The sequence below is a fragment of the Sus scrofa genome, chromosome 2, assembly GCF_054392235.1.
Source record: "Sus scrofa isolate SSC_HxYL_T2T_F1_AM1 chromosome 2, Sscrofa_HxYL_maternal_Yorkshire_Landrace_v2.0, whole genome shotgun sequence".
Taxonomy (NCBI): Eukaryota; Metazoa; Chordata; class Mammalia; order Artiodactyla; family Suidae; genus Sus; species Sus scrofa.
In genome coordinates, this window is record NC_139384.1 from 96,474,114 (window position 1) to 96,493,837 (window position 19,724).

At 44.4% G+C, this 19,724-nt stretch overlaps 1 protein-coding gene and 1 pseudogene across 5 annotated transcripts in view; both read left to right on the plus strand.

Annotated features, from left to right (window-relative positions):
- PDE8B (phosphodiesterase 8B) overlaps positions 1–19,724 on the plus strand; it is a 329,914-nt gene that overhangs the window by 574 nt on the left and 309,616 nt on the right. For all 4 annotated transcript variants that reach the window (XM_021084468.2, XM_085013883.1, XM_021084469.2 and 1 more), the window contains exons 2-3: positions 283–497; positions 608–769. In XM_021084468.2, the coding sequence (XP_020940127.1) occupies positions 725–769 (45 nt within the window). In that variant the 5' untranslated portion in view covers positions 283–497; positions 608–724. The remainder of the gene's footprint in view (positions 1–282; positions 498–607; positions 770–19,724) is intronic.
- LOC146405595 (NFU1 iron-sulfur cluster scaffold homolog, mitochondrial pseudogene) lies at positions 15,211–16,216 on the plus strand (annotated as a pseudogene). The gene has a single exon (XR_014838098.1). The product of XR_014838098.1 is annotated as an NFU1 iron-sulfur cluster scaffold homolog, mitochondrial pseudogene (transcript).

Here is a 19,724-nt window from a genome sequence, read left to right on the forward strand (position 1 = left end):
CTTGGGGAAGTTGGGAGGGAGTAAACATCTTTTTCATGTGGGAAAGGCACAGATCATTGGGGACCAGAGGGTACACTGGGATGGACAGACTCTAGGGTAGCCCTTACATTCCCCACCTCCTGGTTTCCACACTTGTGTGATCTCCTTGTGAGTGTGAATGGCACCTGTGCAATGCTTCTAACTAGTAGAATTTGGCAAAGGCAATTGGATATGTGGGTTATGTGTACATGCTTATCTTACATAAGATTGCAATTCGTCTAAGATTGCAGTTTATCTTGCTAGGAGACCCCCTCTCCACTGCTGGCTTTGAAAGAGCACGTTGCTTTGTCATGAGCTACCTATCATACACAGCAAGGAGCCGAAGGCAGCCTCCAGCTGGTAGTCAGCAAGAAAATAAGGTCAAGTCTGACAACCTCTGAGAAACTGAATGCTCCAATAAGCGGTGTGAACTTGGAAGCAGATCTGACCCCCGTCAAACCTTTGAAGTCCATAGACAGGTAAGCAGGAAGAAAGATCATGAGCAGACTAGATCGCATGAACATGAGCCAGGACCCCCCCAAAGACAGACTGAAACTCATATTTGTTCTTGTTGTCTTTGAACTTGCAGACAGGGATGTCCTACAGTAGCTGGAGTCCTTCATCGTGGAGCTAAACCCACACGCTTCACACAGGAATCGGAAAAACTGAAAGCACATCCAAGGAAGTAGACCATTTCCAAGCCCAGATGCTGCTTCTCACCAAGGAGATGAGTCAACAGATCAGCACCAAGGTGGGTCAGCTCCAAATGTCTTATACAGGTACCAAAATAGAACAGCATAGAGACTTATAGAGTCTTAAATATTTCCAAACTCTTAACAAAGTGGGAGCAATTCTCCTATCCATTTCACCTTAAAATCACAGGCCTAATTTGCTTTTTCAAAAGTTCATCGTGGCAGTTAATATCCCTGGGTTGGAGGCAGTGCTAAACCAGTGACAACAGGATTTCATTGATAAATGGCCCAGCCTTCCCATTCTACAGGACATGGAATGTGGGACTATTCTAAGGTGCCTTCTACATGGTTCCTCAGAGCCCCCTACAGGATTGAACCCAATTGAACCACAGCTGTAACCTACTCGTTTGTGGATTTTTCTCTCTTTCCCTCGCTTCTGTTTCCTAAGGTAACTTACCCCCCGCCCCACTTATCTGCATCCAAATCCTACCTCAGGGTCTATTTCCAGAGAAACCTAACAGGCATTATATTTGGTCCCTTGACAAACTGGGAACATGGAACAGCCATCAGGAGAGTGAGGGAGCTGGCAATGACATCATGTAAAAACAATGAAAATAGCCGAGGAAACTAGAAGAGAAAACTTACAGAAATAATTATAGTCATTTAAAAATACCTGGAGGAGTTCCCGTCGTGATGTAGCGGAAACGAATCCCATAGAAACCATGAGGTTGCAGGTTTGATCCCTGGCCTTGTTCAGTGGGTTAAGGATCTGGCATTGCCGTGAGCTGTGGCTTAGGTCGCAGACACAGCTCGGATCTGGCGTTGCTGTGGCTGTGATGTAGGCAGGCAGCTACAGCTCCGATTCGACCCCTAGCCTGGGAACCTCCATATGCTGTGGGTGTGGCCCTAAAAAGACAAAAAGACAACACAAACAAACAAAAAAACCTGGAAAACTCTCATGTGGGAGAGGACCAGGAGAGCCACCAACATTAATTGAGCACTTTCTAGATGCTCATCGTATCAGATTTTACGCAGTGTGCCAACACATATATTCTTATTCCCTCCTTATTACCACCCAGGGAGGTAATTACCATCTCTATCTTTCAAATGAGAGGCTCTGAGAGTTTAAGGAATTTGCCCGAGGTCCGAAGCTAGCAAGTATTTGAACTGAGATTCAAATCCAAACCTACTTGCACCTGAGCTTGTGTCTTCCTGCCGTCCTGTGCATGTTACTCTGAAGGGCGAGCCTGGGGCCAACAGGCAGACATTCTCAGTCTGCAGACTTGTATTTATATGAATGCAGAGCATGGTGGAGATTAGGTGTTCACCAATGCTGTTTTCTCTTCCTGGACGCAGGGGAGCATTTCATGTGCCAGCTTCCTTTACGATTAGATTGAGACTGTATGCCAGGGTTCTGGCAAATGGAAACGTGTGATGCACCTGATATTTTCTCAATCTCTCTCTCTTTCTTGGCTGGCTGAAAGCAGAGAACCCAGTAGAGGATTCTGGGAAGGTCCTGGGAGATAGCAGGCCCACCAGATAAATGGCACAGGGATCCACAGGGCATGGAGTAGGAGAGAGCACCCTATGTGTTGACCACATTGAATGGGACATGAGCAATAAATGAACACTGAGGTCTGGGGACTGTTATACAACTGGCATTCCCTGAGAAGCCAGCAGCCTCCTGTCCCAGGAAGCACTCAAGCAGTGATCAAATGTTCAACTGCCAGAGTTCCCGTCGTGGCGCAGTGGTTAACGAATCCGACTAGGAACCATGAGGTTGCGGGTTCGGTCCCTGCCCTTGCTCAGTGGGTTAACGATTCCTTGCTCAGTGGGTTAACGATTCGGCGTTGCCGTGAGCTGTGGTGTAGGTTGCAGATGTGGCTTGGATCCCGCGTTGCTGTGGCTCTGACGTAGGCGGGTGGCTACAGCTCCGATTTGACCCCTAGCCTGGGAACCTCCATATGCCGCGGGAGCGACCCAAGAAATAGCAAAAAGACAAAAAAAAAAAAAAAAAGTTCAACTGCCAAGGGTATTGTAAAAAAGATTCCTGGGAGAGTGGCTCAGATGACCTGTAAAAATGGTAGCTCATGTTTATTGAGCTATTATAGATCAGGCATAGGCATGCATTCTCTCATTTCAATCACCATATACTTTATCGTGCTCATTTCTTTCTTTTTTTTATTAAAGTATAGTTGATTTACAATGTTGTGCCAGTTTCTGCTGTATAGCAAAGTGACTCAGATATATATACACATTTCCTTTTTTTGTTACCTTCTATTTCAAGAGATCAGATAATTCCCTGTGCTATACAGTAGGACCTCGTTGCTTACCCATTCTAAATGTAATAGCTTTCGTGTACTAACCCCCAAACTCCTGGTCCATCCCACTGCCTCCCCACTCCCTCTTGACATAGAGTCTGTTCTCTATGTCTGTGAATCTGTTTTTATTCTGTAAATAGGTTCATTTGTGCCATATTTTAGATTCCACATATAAGTGTTATCATATGGTATTTGTCTTTCTCTTTCTTACTTCACTTAGTATGATAACCTCTGGTTGCATCCATGTTGCTGCAAATGTACCATGGTCATTTTATACATGAGGAAAGCAAGGCACAGGAAGGTTTGGTAACTTGCCCAAGGTCACACAGCAAGTAAGAGATAGAACCAGGCACCCTTCTTACCCCTTCCAGGTACCTCTCTCTTAATCACTACTCCCCATCAGCTCTAAAGCTGAAGTTATGGTTTGAAGGCTTGGAGACTGGATCACTGTTGTTCACTTTCCAGCAATTTGTTCTGTTTTGTTTTTATTTTAAAGTTTCAGCCTTTGCTTAAAAATGAAAAGATTTCCCATAGAAATCCTGGATTTTTCCAGTGTCTCGTGAAAATCCAGAAGATTTGGGAACAGCGAATTATAGGACATTATGGCAGCAGGCAATTAGAGCTGAGGAGTGGCACCCCCTTTAGGGGGGCATGAACCTGGTCTCCTCGTTTATGTTACTATCACTCTCCCGGTGCTTTTAATTTAGTGAACCCTGAAGAGTCCCATCCAAAGTTAAGTTCTCCCCAGGCAGTGTCGGGCCTGGGGAGAACTCAACAAGTGTTTGGGAAATGAATGAATAAAAGCAGAGCCTGGATTCCCTCACCTTCTCCCTCTTCTTCTTCCAGCTCTCCTTCCTGTGATTGGGAACCACTGAATCTGAGCCTTTCAGTGGTAACATAGAGAACTAATTTCTCTTCTGTTCCATGAAGCCACGACCCATTAAAGTACCTACAAATGCTGTGCCTGACTCGGGCTCACAGTGACATTTTCTACCTACTGAAAATGTTTGCTTCCATATGATCCGTGTTTGCTCTGAAGAACCAGCCAGGCTGGGGCTGAATGGCCAGGCAGGTTTGTTGGTTCTGTGTTCGGTTAGGTTGTGCACAATAGACCCTTTGTACAGTCTGTATTGCAGGGTGCAGGCAGGCAGGCACGCCTGCTTCCAGCTTCTGAGACTCCCTCACAGCAGAGCTCAAGATGGACAGGCACGATTGAATCCTCCTCGTGTAGCTGCAGACTGCTAGACTTGTGTGTGGGTGCAAAAGCCTTCCACAGGGGATTTTCTAACCCCTTTTCTTCCAGGGTTATTAGCAGAGCTCATTTGGAGGTGTGCAGGTCTGGGGCATGGCCTGGATCAGCAGCTCTGACGCACAGAGCATAAGCTTCAGAAGCCCACTGATCCCCTTAGCGGAGCCCAAGACTGCCTGTCCCCACCCCCACCCTGTCCTCCCAGCCCGGACCTGGGACAGTGCTGCCTTTCTCTGGAGGACTGGTGTCTTGGCATCAGGGAGGAGAAGGGGCACACGAGGGTTCTTCCAGTAGGAAATCTGCCTGTTCCTCCTGGAGATAAAAAAAGGGTCTCTTTCCATAGGCTTTCAGTTCTGAGGCCCCTATTGTGTAGCAGACTGGATTGCCTAAAGCAGCGGTTCTCAATCTGAGGTGATTTTGCACACGCAACTCCCCCCGCACCAGGGGCATTTGCTAAACCTGGGAGCATTTTTGGTATTAATCATTGGGCATTGGAGGGATGCTGGTGGCTTCTAGTGGACAGAGGGCAGGGCTGCTGCTGAACATCCCACCATGCACAGGCCAGCCCCCCCAGCAGAGAATGACCCAGCCCCAAATGTCAAAAGTGCCGGGGGTGAGAAACCCTGTTCTAAAGGATGGCTTTTATTCCTTTTTTGAAGTCTCACAATTATGAAGAACAATTTATTATTTTATAATCAAAAAAATAAAAGTTATTTTAAATATAGATAAATACTGTAAATACTTGAGATTTCCCAAGAATCATCTCCTTTCATTATAACAGTGTTGGCACATAGTAGGTAGTCAATACCTATTTGGGCAATGAATGAATGAAAGGCATTCTGCGCTAGTGTCCCTTATTTAATTGGTTATAAGTAGTTACTTCTTTCATTGAGGCAGTATGCCGCTCTTTTGGGGGGAGGTGGGCAATTACTGGACAGTCCATTCATTCATTCATTCATTCATTCATTTTTCTGCTTTTGGCTTTAGCACATGGGCTCCTGACTCCAGTTGCACTTTATTGAATAAAATGTCAGTTTGTTGGTAAGGTTGGCCTCTCTCTTTTCTCAACCCCAGCGCTGTTATTTGGGTGGATTTGACTGGGTGAAACTCTGATCCATCTGTATAAGAACTGGGTTTGATATTGATATGGATTATAGCCATAAAGCTGTTCTTCACTGAGATACCTTTATAATTGAAAAATTGAATTGTAGCATGTAGCCCTTAGTCAAAAAAATCCCAAACTTAAGAATTTCGTGGAGTTCCCGTTGTGGCGCAGTGGTTAACAAATCCAACTAGGAACCATGAGGTTGTGGGTTCGATCCCTGGCCTCGCTCAGTGGGTTAAGGATCTGGTGTTGCTGTGAGCTGCAGTGTAGGTCGCAGATGCGGCTTGGATCCCGCATTGCTGTGGCTCTGGTGTAGGCTGGTGGCTAGAGCTCTGATTAGACCCCTAGCCTGGGAACCTCCATATGCTGTGCGGAGTCGCCCCAGAAAAGGCAAAAAAAAAAAAGAAAATTTCATATTGTTCAAAACACAGGAAGCCAGGTGGAATCTTGACTCACTCCTGGTGCTCCTCAGAACCAACCAGAATTGCTGAAGGCCCCCATGGCTCCGTGGACTTTGGTTCTCCCATAGGGCCAATGGTTTCGTTACTATGGCATTGTCACCACCTGAAATTCCATCAGCTGTTGTGTACTTGTTTTACCGTCTGTTTTCTCTTCTAAACATGAGTTCTCTAAGGGCAAGGACTTTCTTATTCACTGCTGTATCCTCAGTGTCTAGAATGGTGCCTGGCACCTGGGAGGCATTTCATAAATATCTGTTGAATGAACAGATGGCCAAGACTGAATGGCCCACCTAAGGCCATAAGGAGCCCAGTCAGGAGAACCAGCCAGGAACCACCAGGTCCAGGCCCTCTCAGGTGACCTACCCCAGCTCCCTTAACAAATACACCTTGGGGGTACGAGGCAAGCTCTCCTAACACTGCAGAGCTGCCCACAGAGGCTCAGGAGCACAAGAGTCTAAGGTGGCATCCCCGTCTCACAGGTAGGTGGGGCTGCTAGGGGGGTGATCTGGTGACATGTCACATGGGGTGACTGACCTGGTTGGCCTGGGACCGAGGAGTTTCCTTGAATGCAGGTCTCTTCATCATAAACGAGAGGCAAGTCCCACATAAACTGGGGTGAATTGGTCACCCTGAGACGACAGCGTTCAGTGAAAGTCCCTGGTGCCCTCAGGGATGCTTCCTCTAGGAATTGCTTTCACGTGTCAGGGAATCATAGGCTCTCAGTGGTGGACGCAAGAGACCTCAAGGATCCCTGAGCCTAGAAGTTATAGACTCTTCTGTCTGCATGAAGTGGTGGATATGGGGGCTGGGTAAATTGGGGAGCAGTTGTCCCTTGTAAAAGGAGGTGGCCACACTCAACTCGAGGTGAATGTTGACCTGTGGGAATGAGAGCAAGCCCATTGGTCCAGCTGGGCTCATTTCTCGAGAAACCCTGAGTGTGCGTGTGCGCCTGTGTGTGCGTGTGCGTGTGAGAGAGAGAGAGGGAATGGAAAATCTACTGATTATTAAACATTGATGACTACTTTTTATAAATGTAAACATTCTGCAGTGTAACTGTAACCGCAGGCCAGGTCCAGCTCATAGGCCTGGGGGCTGTTGGCATAGTCCGATGTTTCATTTTACGTGGGGACATTGAGGCACAGACTACAATGAGTGCAGGGCTAGGAGCGAAGGATGAAGGCCCCTTGCCCAAAAAGCTTTATTTAAAAAAGAAAAAAACATTTTCTATAAAGAACAGTTAATTTGGCAAGAGGGGAAGGGGGGCTTATAAAGGAAATAATTGAGCACCTATTATGTTTCAGACAATCCTTAATGATTTCACTGTCTAAATTCACCCTCAGTTTTTACAGTCCTTGGAGCAAGTTACTTAATCTTTCTATGCTTGTTTCCTTATGTGTAAACTGAAAATCATAGTAGGTAATTCATGAAGTTGAGGCAAAGCTGAAAGAAATTAATTCCTATGAAATGCTTGAAACGGGATGGTGACCATGTGTTGCGCTCATCGCCATTGAAGTAGGTGTTATCGTCATCCTCACTGTACATGTAAAGAAACTGACTTCTGAGAGGTTACTCCAGGTGACCCTGAGCGTCCAGCAGTAAATCAGAACGAAATGTTGGACCCTGATTGTCTGACTGTAATTACCGGGGTGTTTTCCTCTACTCCCCCTCGTTATGCAGCTAGGCTGGTGTTATAAATCCAAGATAAGAAGAACCAAAACAGCCCATTTTTCTCCTTTGGTCATCATCGCATAGACAGTCAAGGTCAGAAGTTAAGTTCTGTGCTATTTCCCTACCCTCTCAGCTGAGTATCCACTGCAGTGATGACAGAGAAAATGTTACCCAGATAATAAAAGTGGTGGATAACAAAATAATTTTTCCTTGGGCATTCATTATGCAATTGAGGGGGGGGCAGCTAATTTATCTTCCTAATTATGTTTGGCTTAAACCGATTTTAAAATTAGTCTCTTTACCCGGAGCACACACCGATGAACAGCAGGCAGAGGCGGCCTAGAAACATCTTGGGTGGGAGAGGGAAGATACCTTTAGATCTGGAAGTTGCCATGGATAATTTTCATGCAGTTGTGGGAAGGTAGAAGACGGATATGTTGCTGGTGCTCTGAGTATAAATAATTACTGGGATTTGTCGTCGGGAGTGTTTTCAGGATTTTAAGTATAAGGCTATGGATTGCAGACCCAGAGAGCTGAATGGACCTCAGGCTCCTTGTTTATCCTTTAGTGCTCAGAGTTGAGACAGTCAACAGAGGTACATCAAACAAGGAGATGAAAAAGGAGGGCTAGCTGGAGGTGACTTCAGGAGTTTCCTTTCAATAGATACCCAACCAAGATTAAATGACTCTTAGTGCTGTGAATTATGCCAGGGGCTCAGGACACCAAGGTAAATAAGGCCATTGTCTTACCCTGTGGAATACCATACTCTATTAGGAACAGAGTTGTAAACAGAAATCACAGCCCAGTGGGATCAAGGTTATAAAAAAGATACCCTCGGAGTGGCACGGAAGAGACGGTGACAGTGGTGACCCTCTCTCTCTCGTGTCAGGAAGAGGAGCCCTCCTCCCCTGCTCTTCCTCTGCCCTCTTGGTCTTGGGGGTGGGGAGGAGCCCTTCCAGGCCCAGCAGCGCTGGTTCCTGGCTGGTTCAGCCAATGGGAGACAGTGGTGCCAGATAGGAGGGCAGCAGAGGCAACTCCACGCGTCTCCCCTGTTCCTTCCCAGCACTTGGGTCTCTGCCATGACTATAGGGGCCCCTTGGGGTACAGCTTGCATGGGGTGGTCACAACCCCTCGCTCTGGTCCCCTCCGATTGCCCTTCTAGCTTCTTGCTGGTGCTCCTCTCTGGTTTACCTCACTGTCCCCTGGTTGGTGACTCAGTGCTTTTTCATCACCTGCTTTGAAACCAATCCCCTGCACCGAATTCACTCCCTGTGACTGCAGAAGGTAGTTTGGGTATTTCTAGGTGGGCTCTGACAGATGAAGAGCATGGCTGCGGGAGCTGACACTTGAGCTGGTTTTTAAAGGGGGACAAGACATTTGCCAAGTAAAGATCTAGAGGATTCCCAAATACCCTTGGAAAGTGGGGCACTTGCTCATGGAGATCCAGGAGGGAGCACTCTGCCGTGGGGAGCTGCTGGAGATTTTCAGAAAGGGAATAAAGTGTTCAGGTGTTTTTATGGAGTTCCCACTGTGTGATGCAATGGGTTAACGATCCCGCTTGTTTCTGTGGTGCTGCAGCAGGTTAAGGATCCTGTGTTGCTGCACCTGTGGCTTTCGATCCCTGGGTTGGGAACTTCTGTATGTCCTGGTGCAGCTGAGAAAAGAGGGAAAAAATGTATTCAAGTATTTTAGAAAACTCACCTAACTCTGCTCAGTACAGGTTGCTAAAGAAAACAACAGGATGGGCATGCAGCCTAGTTAGGGGCAATCACAGCGATTCAGGTCAGAAACCATTGAAGCCTGAACCATAACGGCGTGATGGCAAAGAGAGGGCACACCCCAGATTTTACACTCTTAATAAACTCCAAGAAAAGAAAGGTCATTTTCCTGCCCATAATAGGTGTTCAATAAAATACTTGTTGACTGAATTATTACTCTAGTAACTTCTTCTCTTACTCTTTTGGAGCGATTATGAAGAATGCTGCTACAGACATTTAGTACAAGTTTTTGTGTGGACCTTGTTTTCATTTCTTTTGGTTGGATACCTTGGAGTAAAATTTCTGGGTCATCTGGTAACTCAGTGTTTAACTGTTTGAGGATCTTTCAGACTGTTTTCCAAAGTGGCTACACCATTTTACATTCCCACCAGCAGTGTGCAGGGTGGGTTCTGATTCTTCTATGTCCTTGTTGGCATTTGTTATTATTTATTAATTTATTTTGTTATAATCACTTTAGGGAATATGAAGTGGAGTTCATTGTGATTGATTTGTCTTTCCCTGTGATTAATGATATTGAGTATACTTTCATGTGCTTATCAGACACCTGTTTATCTTTGGGAAAATGTCACTTCAGGTCCTTTGCCCATTTAGAAAACCTCACTTGGGCCCTTCTTTCCCCACATTTCTTCCCTCTCGGTTAGAACCCAAGGTGCCATGGTAATATCTGACCTGTCCTGTGGAGCCAGGTACACAAAGTCTCTAGGGTTCTGCTTCCCCTTTTCAGGGCATCGTGGGGTTTACACCACTCTACTCTAGAGAAGCCCTCTATTTCCTTAATGTCCCTCTGAAGTAGAGCCATTCAATTAGCAGGTATTTATTGAGCCATTACATACTAATAGCTGACATTTACCAAGCACTTACAATGGTCAAGTGCTGTGCTAAACACTTGCTGTGCATTGATCGCACCCCTCATTACCGCCCAGCGAAGTGGTGCTGCTTTTGTCCTCATTTTACAGATAAAGAAGACACACAGAGGCCAAGGAATTTGCTACAGTCACGCAGCTAGTAAGTGGCAGAGTTGGAATTCATACCGGGGTATCTGACTCTGGAGGCCGGGTGTTGCACCACTAGGCAATGCTGCCTAGCCCTTGCATGCTGTACGCAGCTGGGGATATAAAGAAGTGTCAGGTAAATCTGTGGGGAAGAAAGATGTGATTACACACAGAGTCAACCTTGATGCTAAAAATATAAAGGAATGCAAGGCAACAAAGGAAAATCTGCCGTAAACCAGAATGTGATTATTGCTGCGAGGGATAAGGAGGGAGATCATCGCAGACTAGGGTAATCAAGGGAGGCTTAAGGAAGGAGTGAAGGTCTGACTTGTGGTTTTCCTGCTGGTTAAGGAGACAGGCTGAATGCCTTTGAAACAAAGTAAGAACAACTTGGAAGTCATTAGCAGACTGATGCAGATCGCAGCAGGGAAGTAAAGAAAGGAGCGACTGGTTAGTAAGGACTGAAAAAAGGCATCTGAGTGATCATCCAGCCCTGAGCTCCCCCGTGGCTGGAGCCTGGAACAGATGGCCTCTGGGTGGAATATCTTTACTAACTCCTCTGCTGGACAACCATGGCAGGCTCATCTCATGCATATGCATATTTTAGGTTAAAATAGCCCTTTTCTGGGGCTCCAGTTTTCCCTTAGGAGTGGCCTCTTCCTACTCTTTTTTTTTTTACACGCATCACCTGTGATCACAGCAGGGGAGACAGGTCCCACACAACCAAGAAGGAGGTACCATCCCCCCAGTCCCTCCTGGGGATGATGGAATGGCAAGCATCACAGGAGACCTGAGTGAACTTACTTGATGGCTTGTTTGTTACATACCCCAGGAACGTGGCCCCAGCGGGATAAAGTTGGAGAGGCTGAGCATGGAGGTAAGACAATGCCTGCTTACCCCCTGACATAAAATGTATATCTTTTTAGTCTGTCTCTTATTCCTTCTCTTGGGGAAGTCCTCCCCTACTCTCTTGGGTCTAAGTGGGACTCAATCAAATATACTGCTGCAGAGGAGAGGGTATAACCTAGCTGGCCAGTCACGTGACTCCATCCCCCAGGCTGGTGACACGGATGTCCTTTGTTCTCCAGCCATCATGGTTGGGTATGCCCACCGTAGTTCCCTAGACATCCTGTTAAAGCAAAAGGACTTTGGATATATGTCGACAGTTTTCATTCTAGGAAGATGCTACCCGCCACACACACATCCAGAGATCTGAAAATATCTTTTTCTCCCAGTCCTCACCAAACTGAAGTATTTATTTTTAAAAATCAATTTGATAAATAATAAAAATGTCATTATACTCATTTATATTTCTTTGATTTATAAAGAGTTAGAGTCTTTTTCATACCTACTGGCCATTTGTATTTCTTCTTTTATGAATTATTCTTTTGGGTGCTTTTCCACTTGTCTACGGGTATGTACATATTTTCCTTACTGATTTGTAAGAGTTCTATGTATATTAGGACCTCACAGATTTGTCTGTCTTAGATGTTGCAAATATTCTCACTGTCGTTTTCCTTGATGTTTGTGATGAAACTTTTTCAATGTAATTACAATGTAATTTATATACAATAAAATGCATCGACTTTGTGTGCAATTCAGTGAGTTTTGATAAATGTATATACTCACGTAGCCATGACCACCATCAAGAGATGGAACATTTCTGTCACCCTGCAAAACTCCCCTGTGCCATTTTTCATGGATCGAATTTCCAACATTTTAGATTCATTTTTCCTGTTCTAGAACTTCATATAAATGGAATCAAACAATATATACATTTTTCCACAAAGCATGATGTTTCTGAGATTCATCCATGTCGTTGTGTTCTCAAAATAAAGAAGATGAAAAAGCAAGTTGTAGGTTGTGAAAAAATATTTTTTAATATGTGTGTCTGATAAAAGGACTGGTATCATAGATGCTTTTCATTTACAAACTTTTTTTAGTTTTTACAAAGTCAAATGTATAGTCTTTTTCTTAATGCTGATGTCTTTAGTGTTGTTATCCCCAGTATTATACAACTATTCTTTAATAATTTGAGGCTTTTTCTTTCTTTCTTTTTTTTTTTTTTTTTTGCTTTTTTGGGTATATGGAGGTTCCCAGGCTAGGGGTTGAATGAGAGCTACAGCTGCTGGCCTACACCACAACCACAGCAATGCTGAATTCTTAACCCACTGAGTGAGGCCAGGGATCGAACCCGCAACTTCATGGTTCCTAGTCGAATTCGTTTCCACTACACCACAATGGGAACTCCAATTTGAGGCACTTTTATAGTGATAAAATTTTAAATCAAAAATTAAAATTAAATCTAAAATGAAAGCATTAAAATCTTTAATCTACCTGAATTATCTTTCAAAAATGTAAGCAAATTATCCCAATACCATTTATTGATATTCCATCCTCTCCCTCCTCCAATTTAAAATGATTACTGAATATTCAAAAAGTTTGGATATTTTGGCCAATTCTGGTCCTTTTATTTTGTTTTTCAGCCTTGGAACAGCTGAATACTCTTAGTAGTGCTGCTATCTTTTCTGTTTTGTACCCTGTGAATCCTGTCTTCTCTCTCTGTCCCCCTTTGTTTCTCTTTCTTTTCCTTTCCCCCAGTGATGTGTTGAAATATAATTAAGCCATCCACCCTTCCCCACCAAATCATCTTGATGTTATCTTTGAGTTTAGTGAGCATACATTTTCTTTTTCCCTCCTAAATTTACTGAGGAATAATTGACAAGTATAATTGTATGTATGTAAAATGTACAGTGTGATGATTTTTAATGGCCACATCCATGGCATATGGAAGGTCCCTGGCCAGGGACTGAATCTGAGCTGCAGCTGCAACAACACCGGATCCTTTAACCTACCACCCCAGGCCAGGGATCAAACCCCCACCTCTGCAGCAACCCAAACCACTGCAGTCAGTTTCTTAACCCACCACACCACAGTGGGAACTCCTATGATGATTTGATATACATATATATTGTGGAATGATCACCAAGACCAAGATAATTTATACGTTTATCACTGGTGAGAATAGTCTTTATTTTAATATTGAGGGTGTGTTTACTTGGTAAGAGTAATGCAGAAACAGGAATATTAAAGCTTATAGAGGAGTTTCCTGGTGGCCTAGCAGTTAAGGATCCAGTGTTGTTCTTGCTGAGGCTCAGGTCACTGCTGTGGCATGGGTTTGATTCCTGGGCCAGGAATTTTTCTGCCTGCCACAGATGCAACCAATGAAATGAAATCTATTTGCTAAAAAAAAAGCTAATAGAAAGCCAGCCCATTACTACCCAATAATTCAGTGTTCCTGATCTTACCAATGAGTAGAGATAAAATGAGCCACTTTTTAAGACCACAGGGGTCTAATTTGTAAATTGCCTTTCCCAGGATACAAGTCTATAGGTAGGTCCCAAATAATTATTAATCATTCATAATAGTTCTTAGTCATGATTGACTCCTTTGCACAACGAATTGATTCCCATGTTTGCTTTAACCAGACCTAAGGTCTAAACAGACTTTACTTCAAATAAAGAAGACAGGTTAAAAGGGAGCATTAATCTTACTTACGGGAAAGTTACAGTAAAATGATCTCTGTGTAACTTTTCTTCCTTTCCTTCCTTCCTTCCTTCCTTCCTTCCTTCCTTCCTTCCCTCCCTCCCTTGCAGTATATGGAAGTTCCTGGGCCAGGGATGGAACCCGTGCCTCAGCAGCGACCCAGGCCACTGCAGTGACAGTGCTTGATTCTTAACCCACTGAATCACCAGGGAACTCCCGTGTAACTATTAGTAGCAGCTTGCCATTGATTTTACCCATGAGGCAAGCATATAAATAAACACCAAGAGAAAGAGCAAATAGAATACCTTCTGAACTCAATTTTGTGATAGGAATGAGGGTCAGAGATAAAATTATGATGACCCTAAACAGACACAGCAACCCGGGAAGAAAGGGAGTTGGAGAAATGGCCCGTATGGCATTCCTGCCCCCCTCAGTGTAATGTCTCTCTCTGTATTTCTTTTGTCTTTGGGGAGATTTTGGTTTAGTTTATTTAAGGATAGGATTCTTACATAAAGTGTTTACATGGCTCAGTTGAAGTAATAGACAAGAACACTTTGGAAAGGCTGGCATGCTTGAAAAATTTAAGGTATTATTATCATGCTTCTGAAAGCATAAAGAAGACTAAAGAAAGGTTATTATCTACTGAAAACTGTTGATAGTGGGACTTATAAAAAAATCTTCATTTCCCCTTTGAAAACCACTACTAACAATGTGGTACAATTTTTTTTCTCCAGTTACAGTTTATAAAACAAAAACTCTCACTCACAAGGATACAATAAGGAGTTTCTTTTCCCCAGTTCTTTGGGTCTGGCTCAAGGACTGGTTAAGCAGCTGTTTTGCAAAAGCTGACCTCTCTCCTTCCCCCTGCTTCCTAGTCTGTGCCCAACTGGCCAGCAAATTAATAAGGCTTAATGTCATCTAGTCTTTGAGTCAGGAATTAATAAACCATAGTCACATAAAAATTGTTTATATGCTTATGATGTATGAATTCACACTTTAAAGGCTCCATATTCTGTTTTATAAGCAGAGCTTCTACACCAGCTCTAGCTTTCCCCACGGATCCTGTGGCCTTGTGGTCCCATGGCCTTGTGGTCTTCTTTGTACTCTGGTGTCATCTGTTAAGGACACTGAAGGTCAACTTCTAATCTTACTTTCTGGTAAATAAATGGCCTCCATGGCCAGGATGAACCTCTCAATAGTTCAATGCCTTGGAGTCAGGTGAAAAGCTAAAAGGAGGGTCCTTGGAGGAGGAAGAGAGAGCGGATAGCCCATGGTTGGCTTCCATGGTTGGCTTCCAGTTAAAATAATTGGCATGTCATGCTTCCTCCCTTTGGAAGGTGTGACACTTTCAAAACCAGCCAGCACTGTGAGACTTGATCCCAGCTCTTTGACAGACTAGCCAGGTGGGCATTGCTCAGTCTGGTAGCATGTGTTTCTTGACCCCTTTAGTTTGTAACGGGGGCAGTAATGTCTGTGGTGCACCTCTCACAGGGTCATTCTAAAAGTTGTGTGTAGGCTTCTGGACTAAGATGGCATTGACAGCCCACCTGGGCTGGGGAGCTGCTGCAGCTGCCACGGGGCTGGAGAGGTGATTCTGTCATATGATGAATCCATATACTATTAAGAAACAGCCTCTGCATCAGTTTGTCCAGAGACCACCTTTTCCACTACCTGCAACCTTATGTAGCCCAGTGAAATACATGTTTATTCAAACACAAGCTACTCCAAATCCCAGCAGTTTAAAGTTTATTCCTGGAAAACCAGTTCTTGAGACAGAGACCATGATTTTCCCATACCAGCTGCATTTCGCTCCCCTCTGGCTAGGCAGTTATTTAGGACTGAAGGAGTAAAAAGTGTCTTCTTTGGACCAGATATCATCACCATCACAAAGGAAAATGAGGAGTTAGTTTGGAATTGACTAAAACCAGATATTTATGCTACAATTATGGATTTCTTTGCATCTAGCTTACCTTTAGTTACTGAAGAAACACCTTCAGGAGAAGCAGGATCTGAAGATGATGCTGAAGTGGTGGCAGGGATTAAGGAATTGTTAGATACAAGAATACGACCAACTGCGTAGGAAGATGGAGGAGATGTAACCTATAAAGCCTTTGCAGATGGCATCGTACAGCTGAAACTCCAAGTTCCTTTTACCAGCTGCCCCAGTTCAATCATTATTCTGAGGAATGGAATTCAGAACATGCTGCAGTTTTATATTCTAGAAGTAGAAGTTGCAGAACAGGTTATGGGTGATGAATCAGATGAAAAAGAAGCAAACTCATCTTCAAGTAATTTGAGTTTTCTTTGAGCCCAGCAGTCATACATGTTGGTAGTATATACTAACCTTTTATTATTCATCTGCTAAGGAATTTGAAGATTCAGAAAATATGCCCTTTCTTCAGAGAAAAAAAAAAGTGGTGTGTAATAACAAATGTGATAGGGCTTCATACAGTACCAGACACCATATATTCTTTTAAGGATGATGCCCTTTGATCTGCTCACGGGGGAAAATAAAAGCACTAAGTGTCTTGAAATCCAGAGGTCAGAGTTTTAGCTCTGCTTGTACTTGCTCAGTCCTTCACCCAACATTTCCAGTATGTGTTTACCAAGAAAATGTCTAGAGTGGAGAACCAAGGAGAACCGCTAGCTCCCGGCTTTGAAGTCAACTTGTGGGACCCAAGAGAGATAGTATGTGCAGTAACCTTATGGCTAAAACTTTCCATTGCTGCCCTTCTCCCCTCTTACGCTTCAGACCTCTACCCCCTCCCCGCAGGCCCACAGCCTCACATTCCCAGAATTGTGTTGGACTTACCAGAATCACCCCAAGCAGAATGTGTGTGCTTTGGGAGTGGGGGTTGGGGGTGGGGAAGGGTACAGGGCTCTCTGGTGGGGGAAGGACAAAGCAGGAGTGACCAACAAGGGAGTGTCCGAAGGTACCCCAGCAAAGTGGCTTTGGAAAGGCACAGCAGAGCTTTGGGGAGGTCCCACGGACCTCTCCCCACATCCATGCAGTTGGATATCAGCACTCCCAGCTGACCACAGATCTGGCTTCTGAGCCCAGTAGGGGCAAGATGATGGTACACCGAGGGATGCTCAGCAGCTGGTTCAATGGGGGACGAGGCAATAAGTAGAGCCCTGATTTGTAGTGTTTACCAACTTCTCTGGTGTAAATACTCCCACCCACCCTGGCCGAGTTCAAGCTACCTGTATGATGTCATTGGACACAGAGGTGGGAAAAAATGTGCAGTGACACACCAGATGTAGTCTTCCCACCATGGAGACCCATAGATATCCGTAACTTCAAGTTCCCAGATGAGTGAGTGTAATAGAATAATTAGGAATGATGAGATTTAGATATCATGGTACCCATGTTTTCTTTTTTGATTTTTTATGTGTTCTGTCAATTTCTGCTGTTCAGCAAAGTGACCCAATTTGTGTGTGTGTGTGTATACACACAAGCATTCTTTTTCTTAGATTGTTCCTCCATCATGTTCTATCACAAGTGGCTAGATATAGTTCCCTGTGCTATACAACAGGATCTCATTGTTTATCCACTCCAAATGCAACAGTTTCCATCTACTAACCCCAAACTTCCAGTCCATCCCACTCCCTCCCCCTCCCCCCTTGACAACCACAAGTCTATTCTCTATGTCCATGAGTTTTTTTTTTTCCCCTGTAGATAGGTTAATTTGTGCCATATATCAGATTACTGGTACCCTTGCTTTAATAGAATTTATTTAATTGTGTGCCTGTTTAAGATAACTTTTAATAATGGTAGTGTTTAACAGCAATGTGGCAAAATTCCTGAAATTTTGACCCTCGGCTCTATGAGCCAGGGACAAGCTGAGTTCAGAGGAGAAGGACAAAACACTGTATGTTAGTGGAACATCCAACCTCTAAGCAGGATGCAAGGCTCCTGCCTCCTATTTTATCCCCTCCCCTGGCAGGACAAGAGACCTAAAATAGGTCTGAAACAAACAGCTGGGCTTCCTTAACTATCACACCAAAGAATAGAATAACAACAACAACAAAAACCAGACCTTCACCCAGCTGGCGTAAAATCTCCCCCTTACCTCATGGTTAACCCATATCCACCTAACAGAGAACAGGTGTGAGAGGAAGGCTGAGCTTTGACACATACGGAAGATGAGAACTTGAACGGTGTTGAAACAGATAGGGACTATCAGAGAAGGTTCTAGAAGCCAGGAGTGGTATTTGGATGCTGAATACTTAGACTAAGGAGAGGAAACAGGGAAGGTGATGGGAGAAACCAACACTTCTCCTTCACGGTTCTGCTCTCGGCCAGTTCTGGCACAATTTTTGAAGAACCACATTCCCTCTTGAGATTCTTATGGGAAAGGAAAAAACTTTCTGTGGTCTCGGAAACATGGCTTATGAAAGAGATCTCCCAGCATTCAGGCCACAGAGCCAGCCTCAGCAGCCACAATGAGACACAAAATGAGACGTGCCTGAGGCCTGGGTCCTACCAAACCCTGCCCTGCTGAGTGCACATGGGGAGGAAAATGACCAAAGGCCATTTCAGCCCATTATCAGTCCAATCTACTTCTTGAACAGAAGCAGAGTTAGAAGTCTAATTCTAAAAATAACATTATAATCTGTCCTGGAATAGTCACATCTATCTGAAGCCAGCATGCCCAGCGATTGCATTTGGAATGGATAAGCAATGGGATCCTGCTGTGTAGCACTGGGAACTCTGTCTGGTCACTTGTGATGGTGCATGATAATGGGAGAAGAAAGTGTATATACATGTATGTGTGACTCGGTCACCTTGCTGTGCAGTAGAAAATTGACAGAACCCTGTAAATCAGCTATAATGGAAAAAAAATCACTATAGAAATTTTTTTTTTTAAAAAACCCTGCATGCCTATGTGCATGCCTGCATATGTGTGTGTAGGGTGGGTTGAGGGAATGAACACTGTCTTACGTGTGTATATGCAACAGTGATTTTCTTTCCCATTTTATGTTTCCGTTCAAGGCAGCAGAGCAGATGCAATGCTGGAGAGTGGGGGAGGAGGGAACAGGGACCAGCACTGCTGTGTCCCCACAGGACCCAGCGTCTTCCACGGGTTATCCATGCCATGCTCACCAGCCTCTGAGGCAGGTCAAGTTGAGCAGCCAGGAAGGGGCAGAACTGTATTTTACACTTATCTCCTGGACACAAAGGCTACTCTCTTTTCCCAGTGTTCCGCTGCTGCTAATCACGTCCTTCAGACCAGACCAGAGATGTCCAGAGCTGGATCCTGCTCACCTCAGTACACCCTCCCCTGGAATGGTCCCCGGCACAGAGGAGAGGTCATGTTACATGTATCGTGTTAAATTCCCGTTAAATGGGTAGTGATTTCAGAACAAAGACTTATCATCTCAGTGTTTGACAGACTGTTAATTAGGAACAGACTCCACACTCATCCTAGGTTGGATGATAACCCCCAAGAGTCAAGACATAAAACCAGATAAAGACCAACCCCAGTCTTTCCACCCTTATTTACAGACATTGGTTTATTCATAAGTGTGGCACCGCTTGTCAGCATTCCTCGGTGTGCTTTGAAGTCAAATGCCCTTTGATGAAAACAGGGTGTTAGACGGTAGACCAGACCGTGTCTGTTTTTGGCTTTGGTGCACAGGGATGCTGAATACTTGGAGAAAATCTAATAGAGGAATAGCTAGATTTATAAAGAATGTTTTTACTACAGAATTATTTACCATGGGTTCCCTTTAGAGCATCACAATCCAGACTATGTTTAAAATATGAATCAGTTTCCCCCGGCTGATTGGCACACTGCTTTTCAGCAGCACCTCTGAGTTAAGGGAGCCGCAGAGACCACCATCTATACCAGCTGGTTCCTGTGCAAGAGGGCACTCATCTCTCCCCTCCT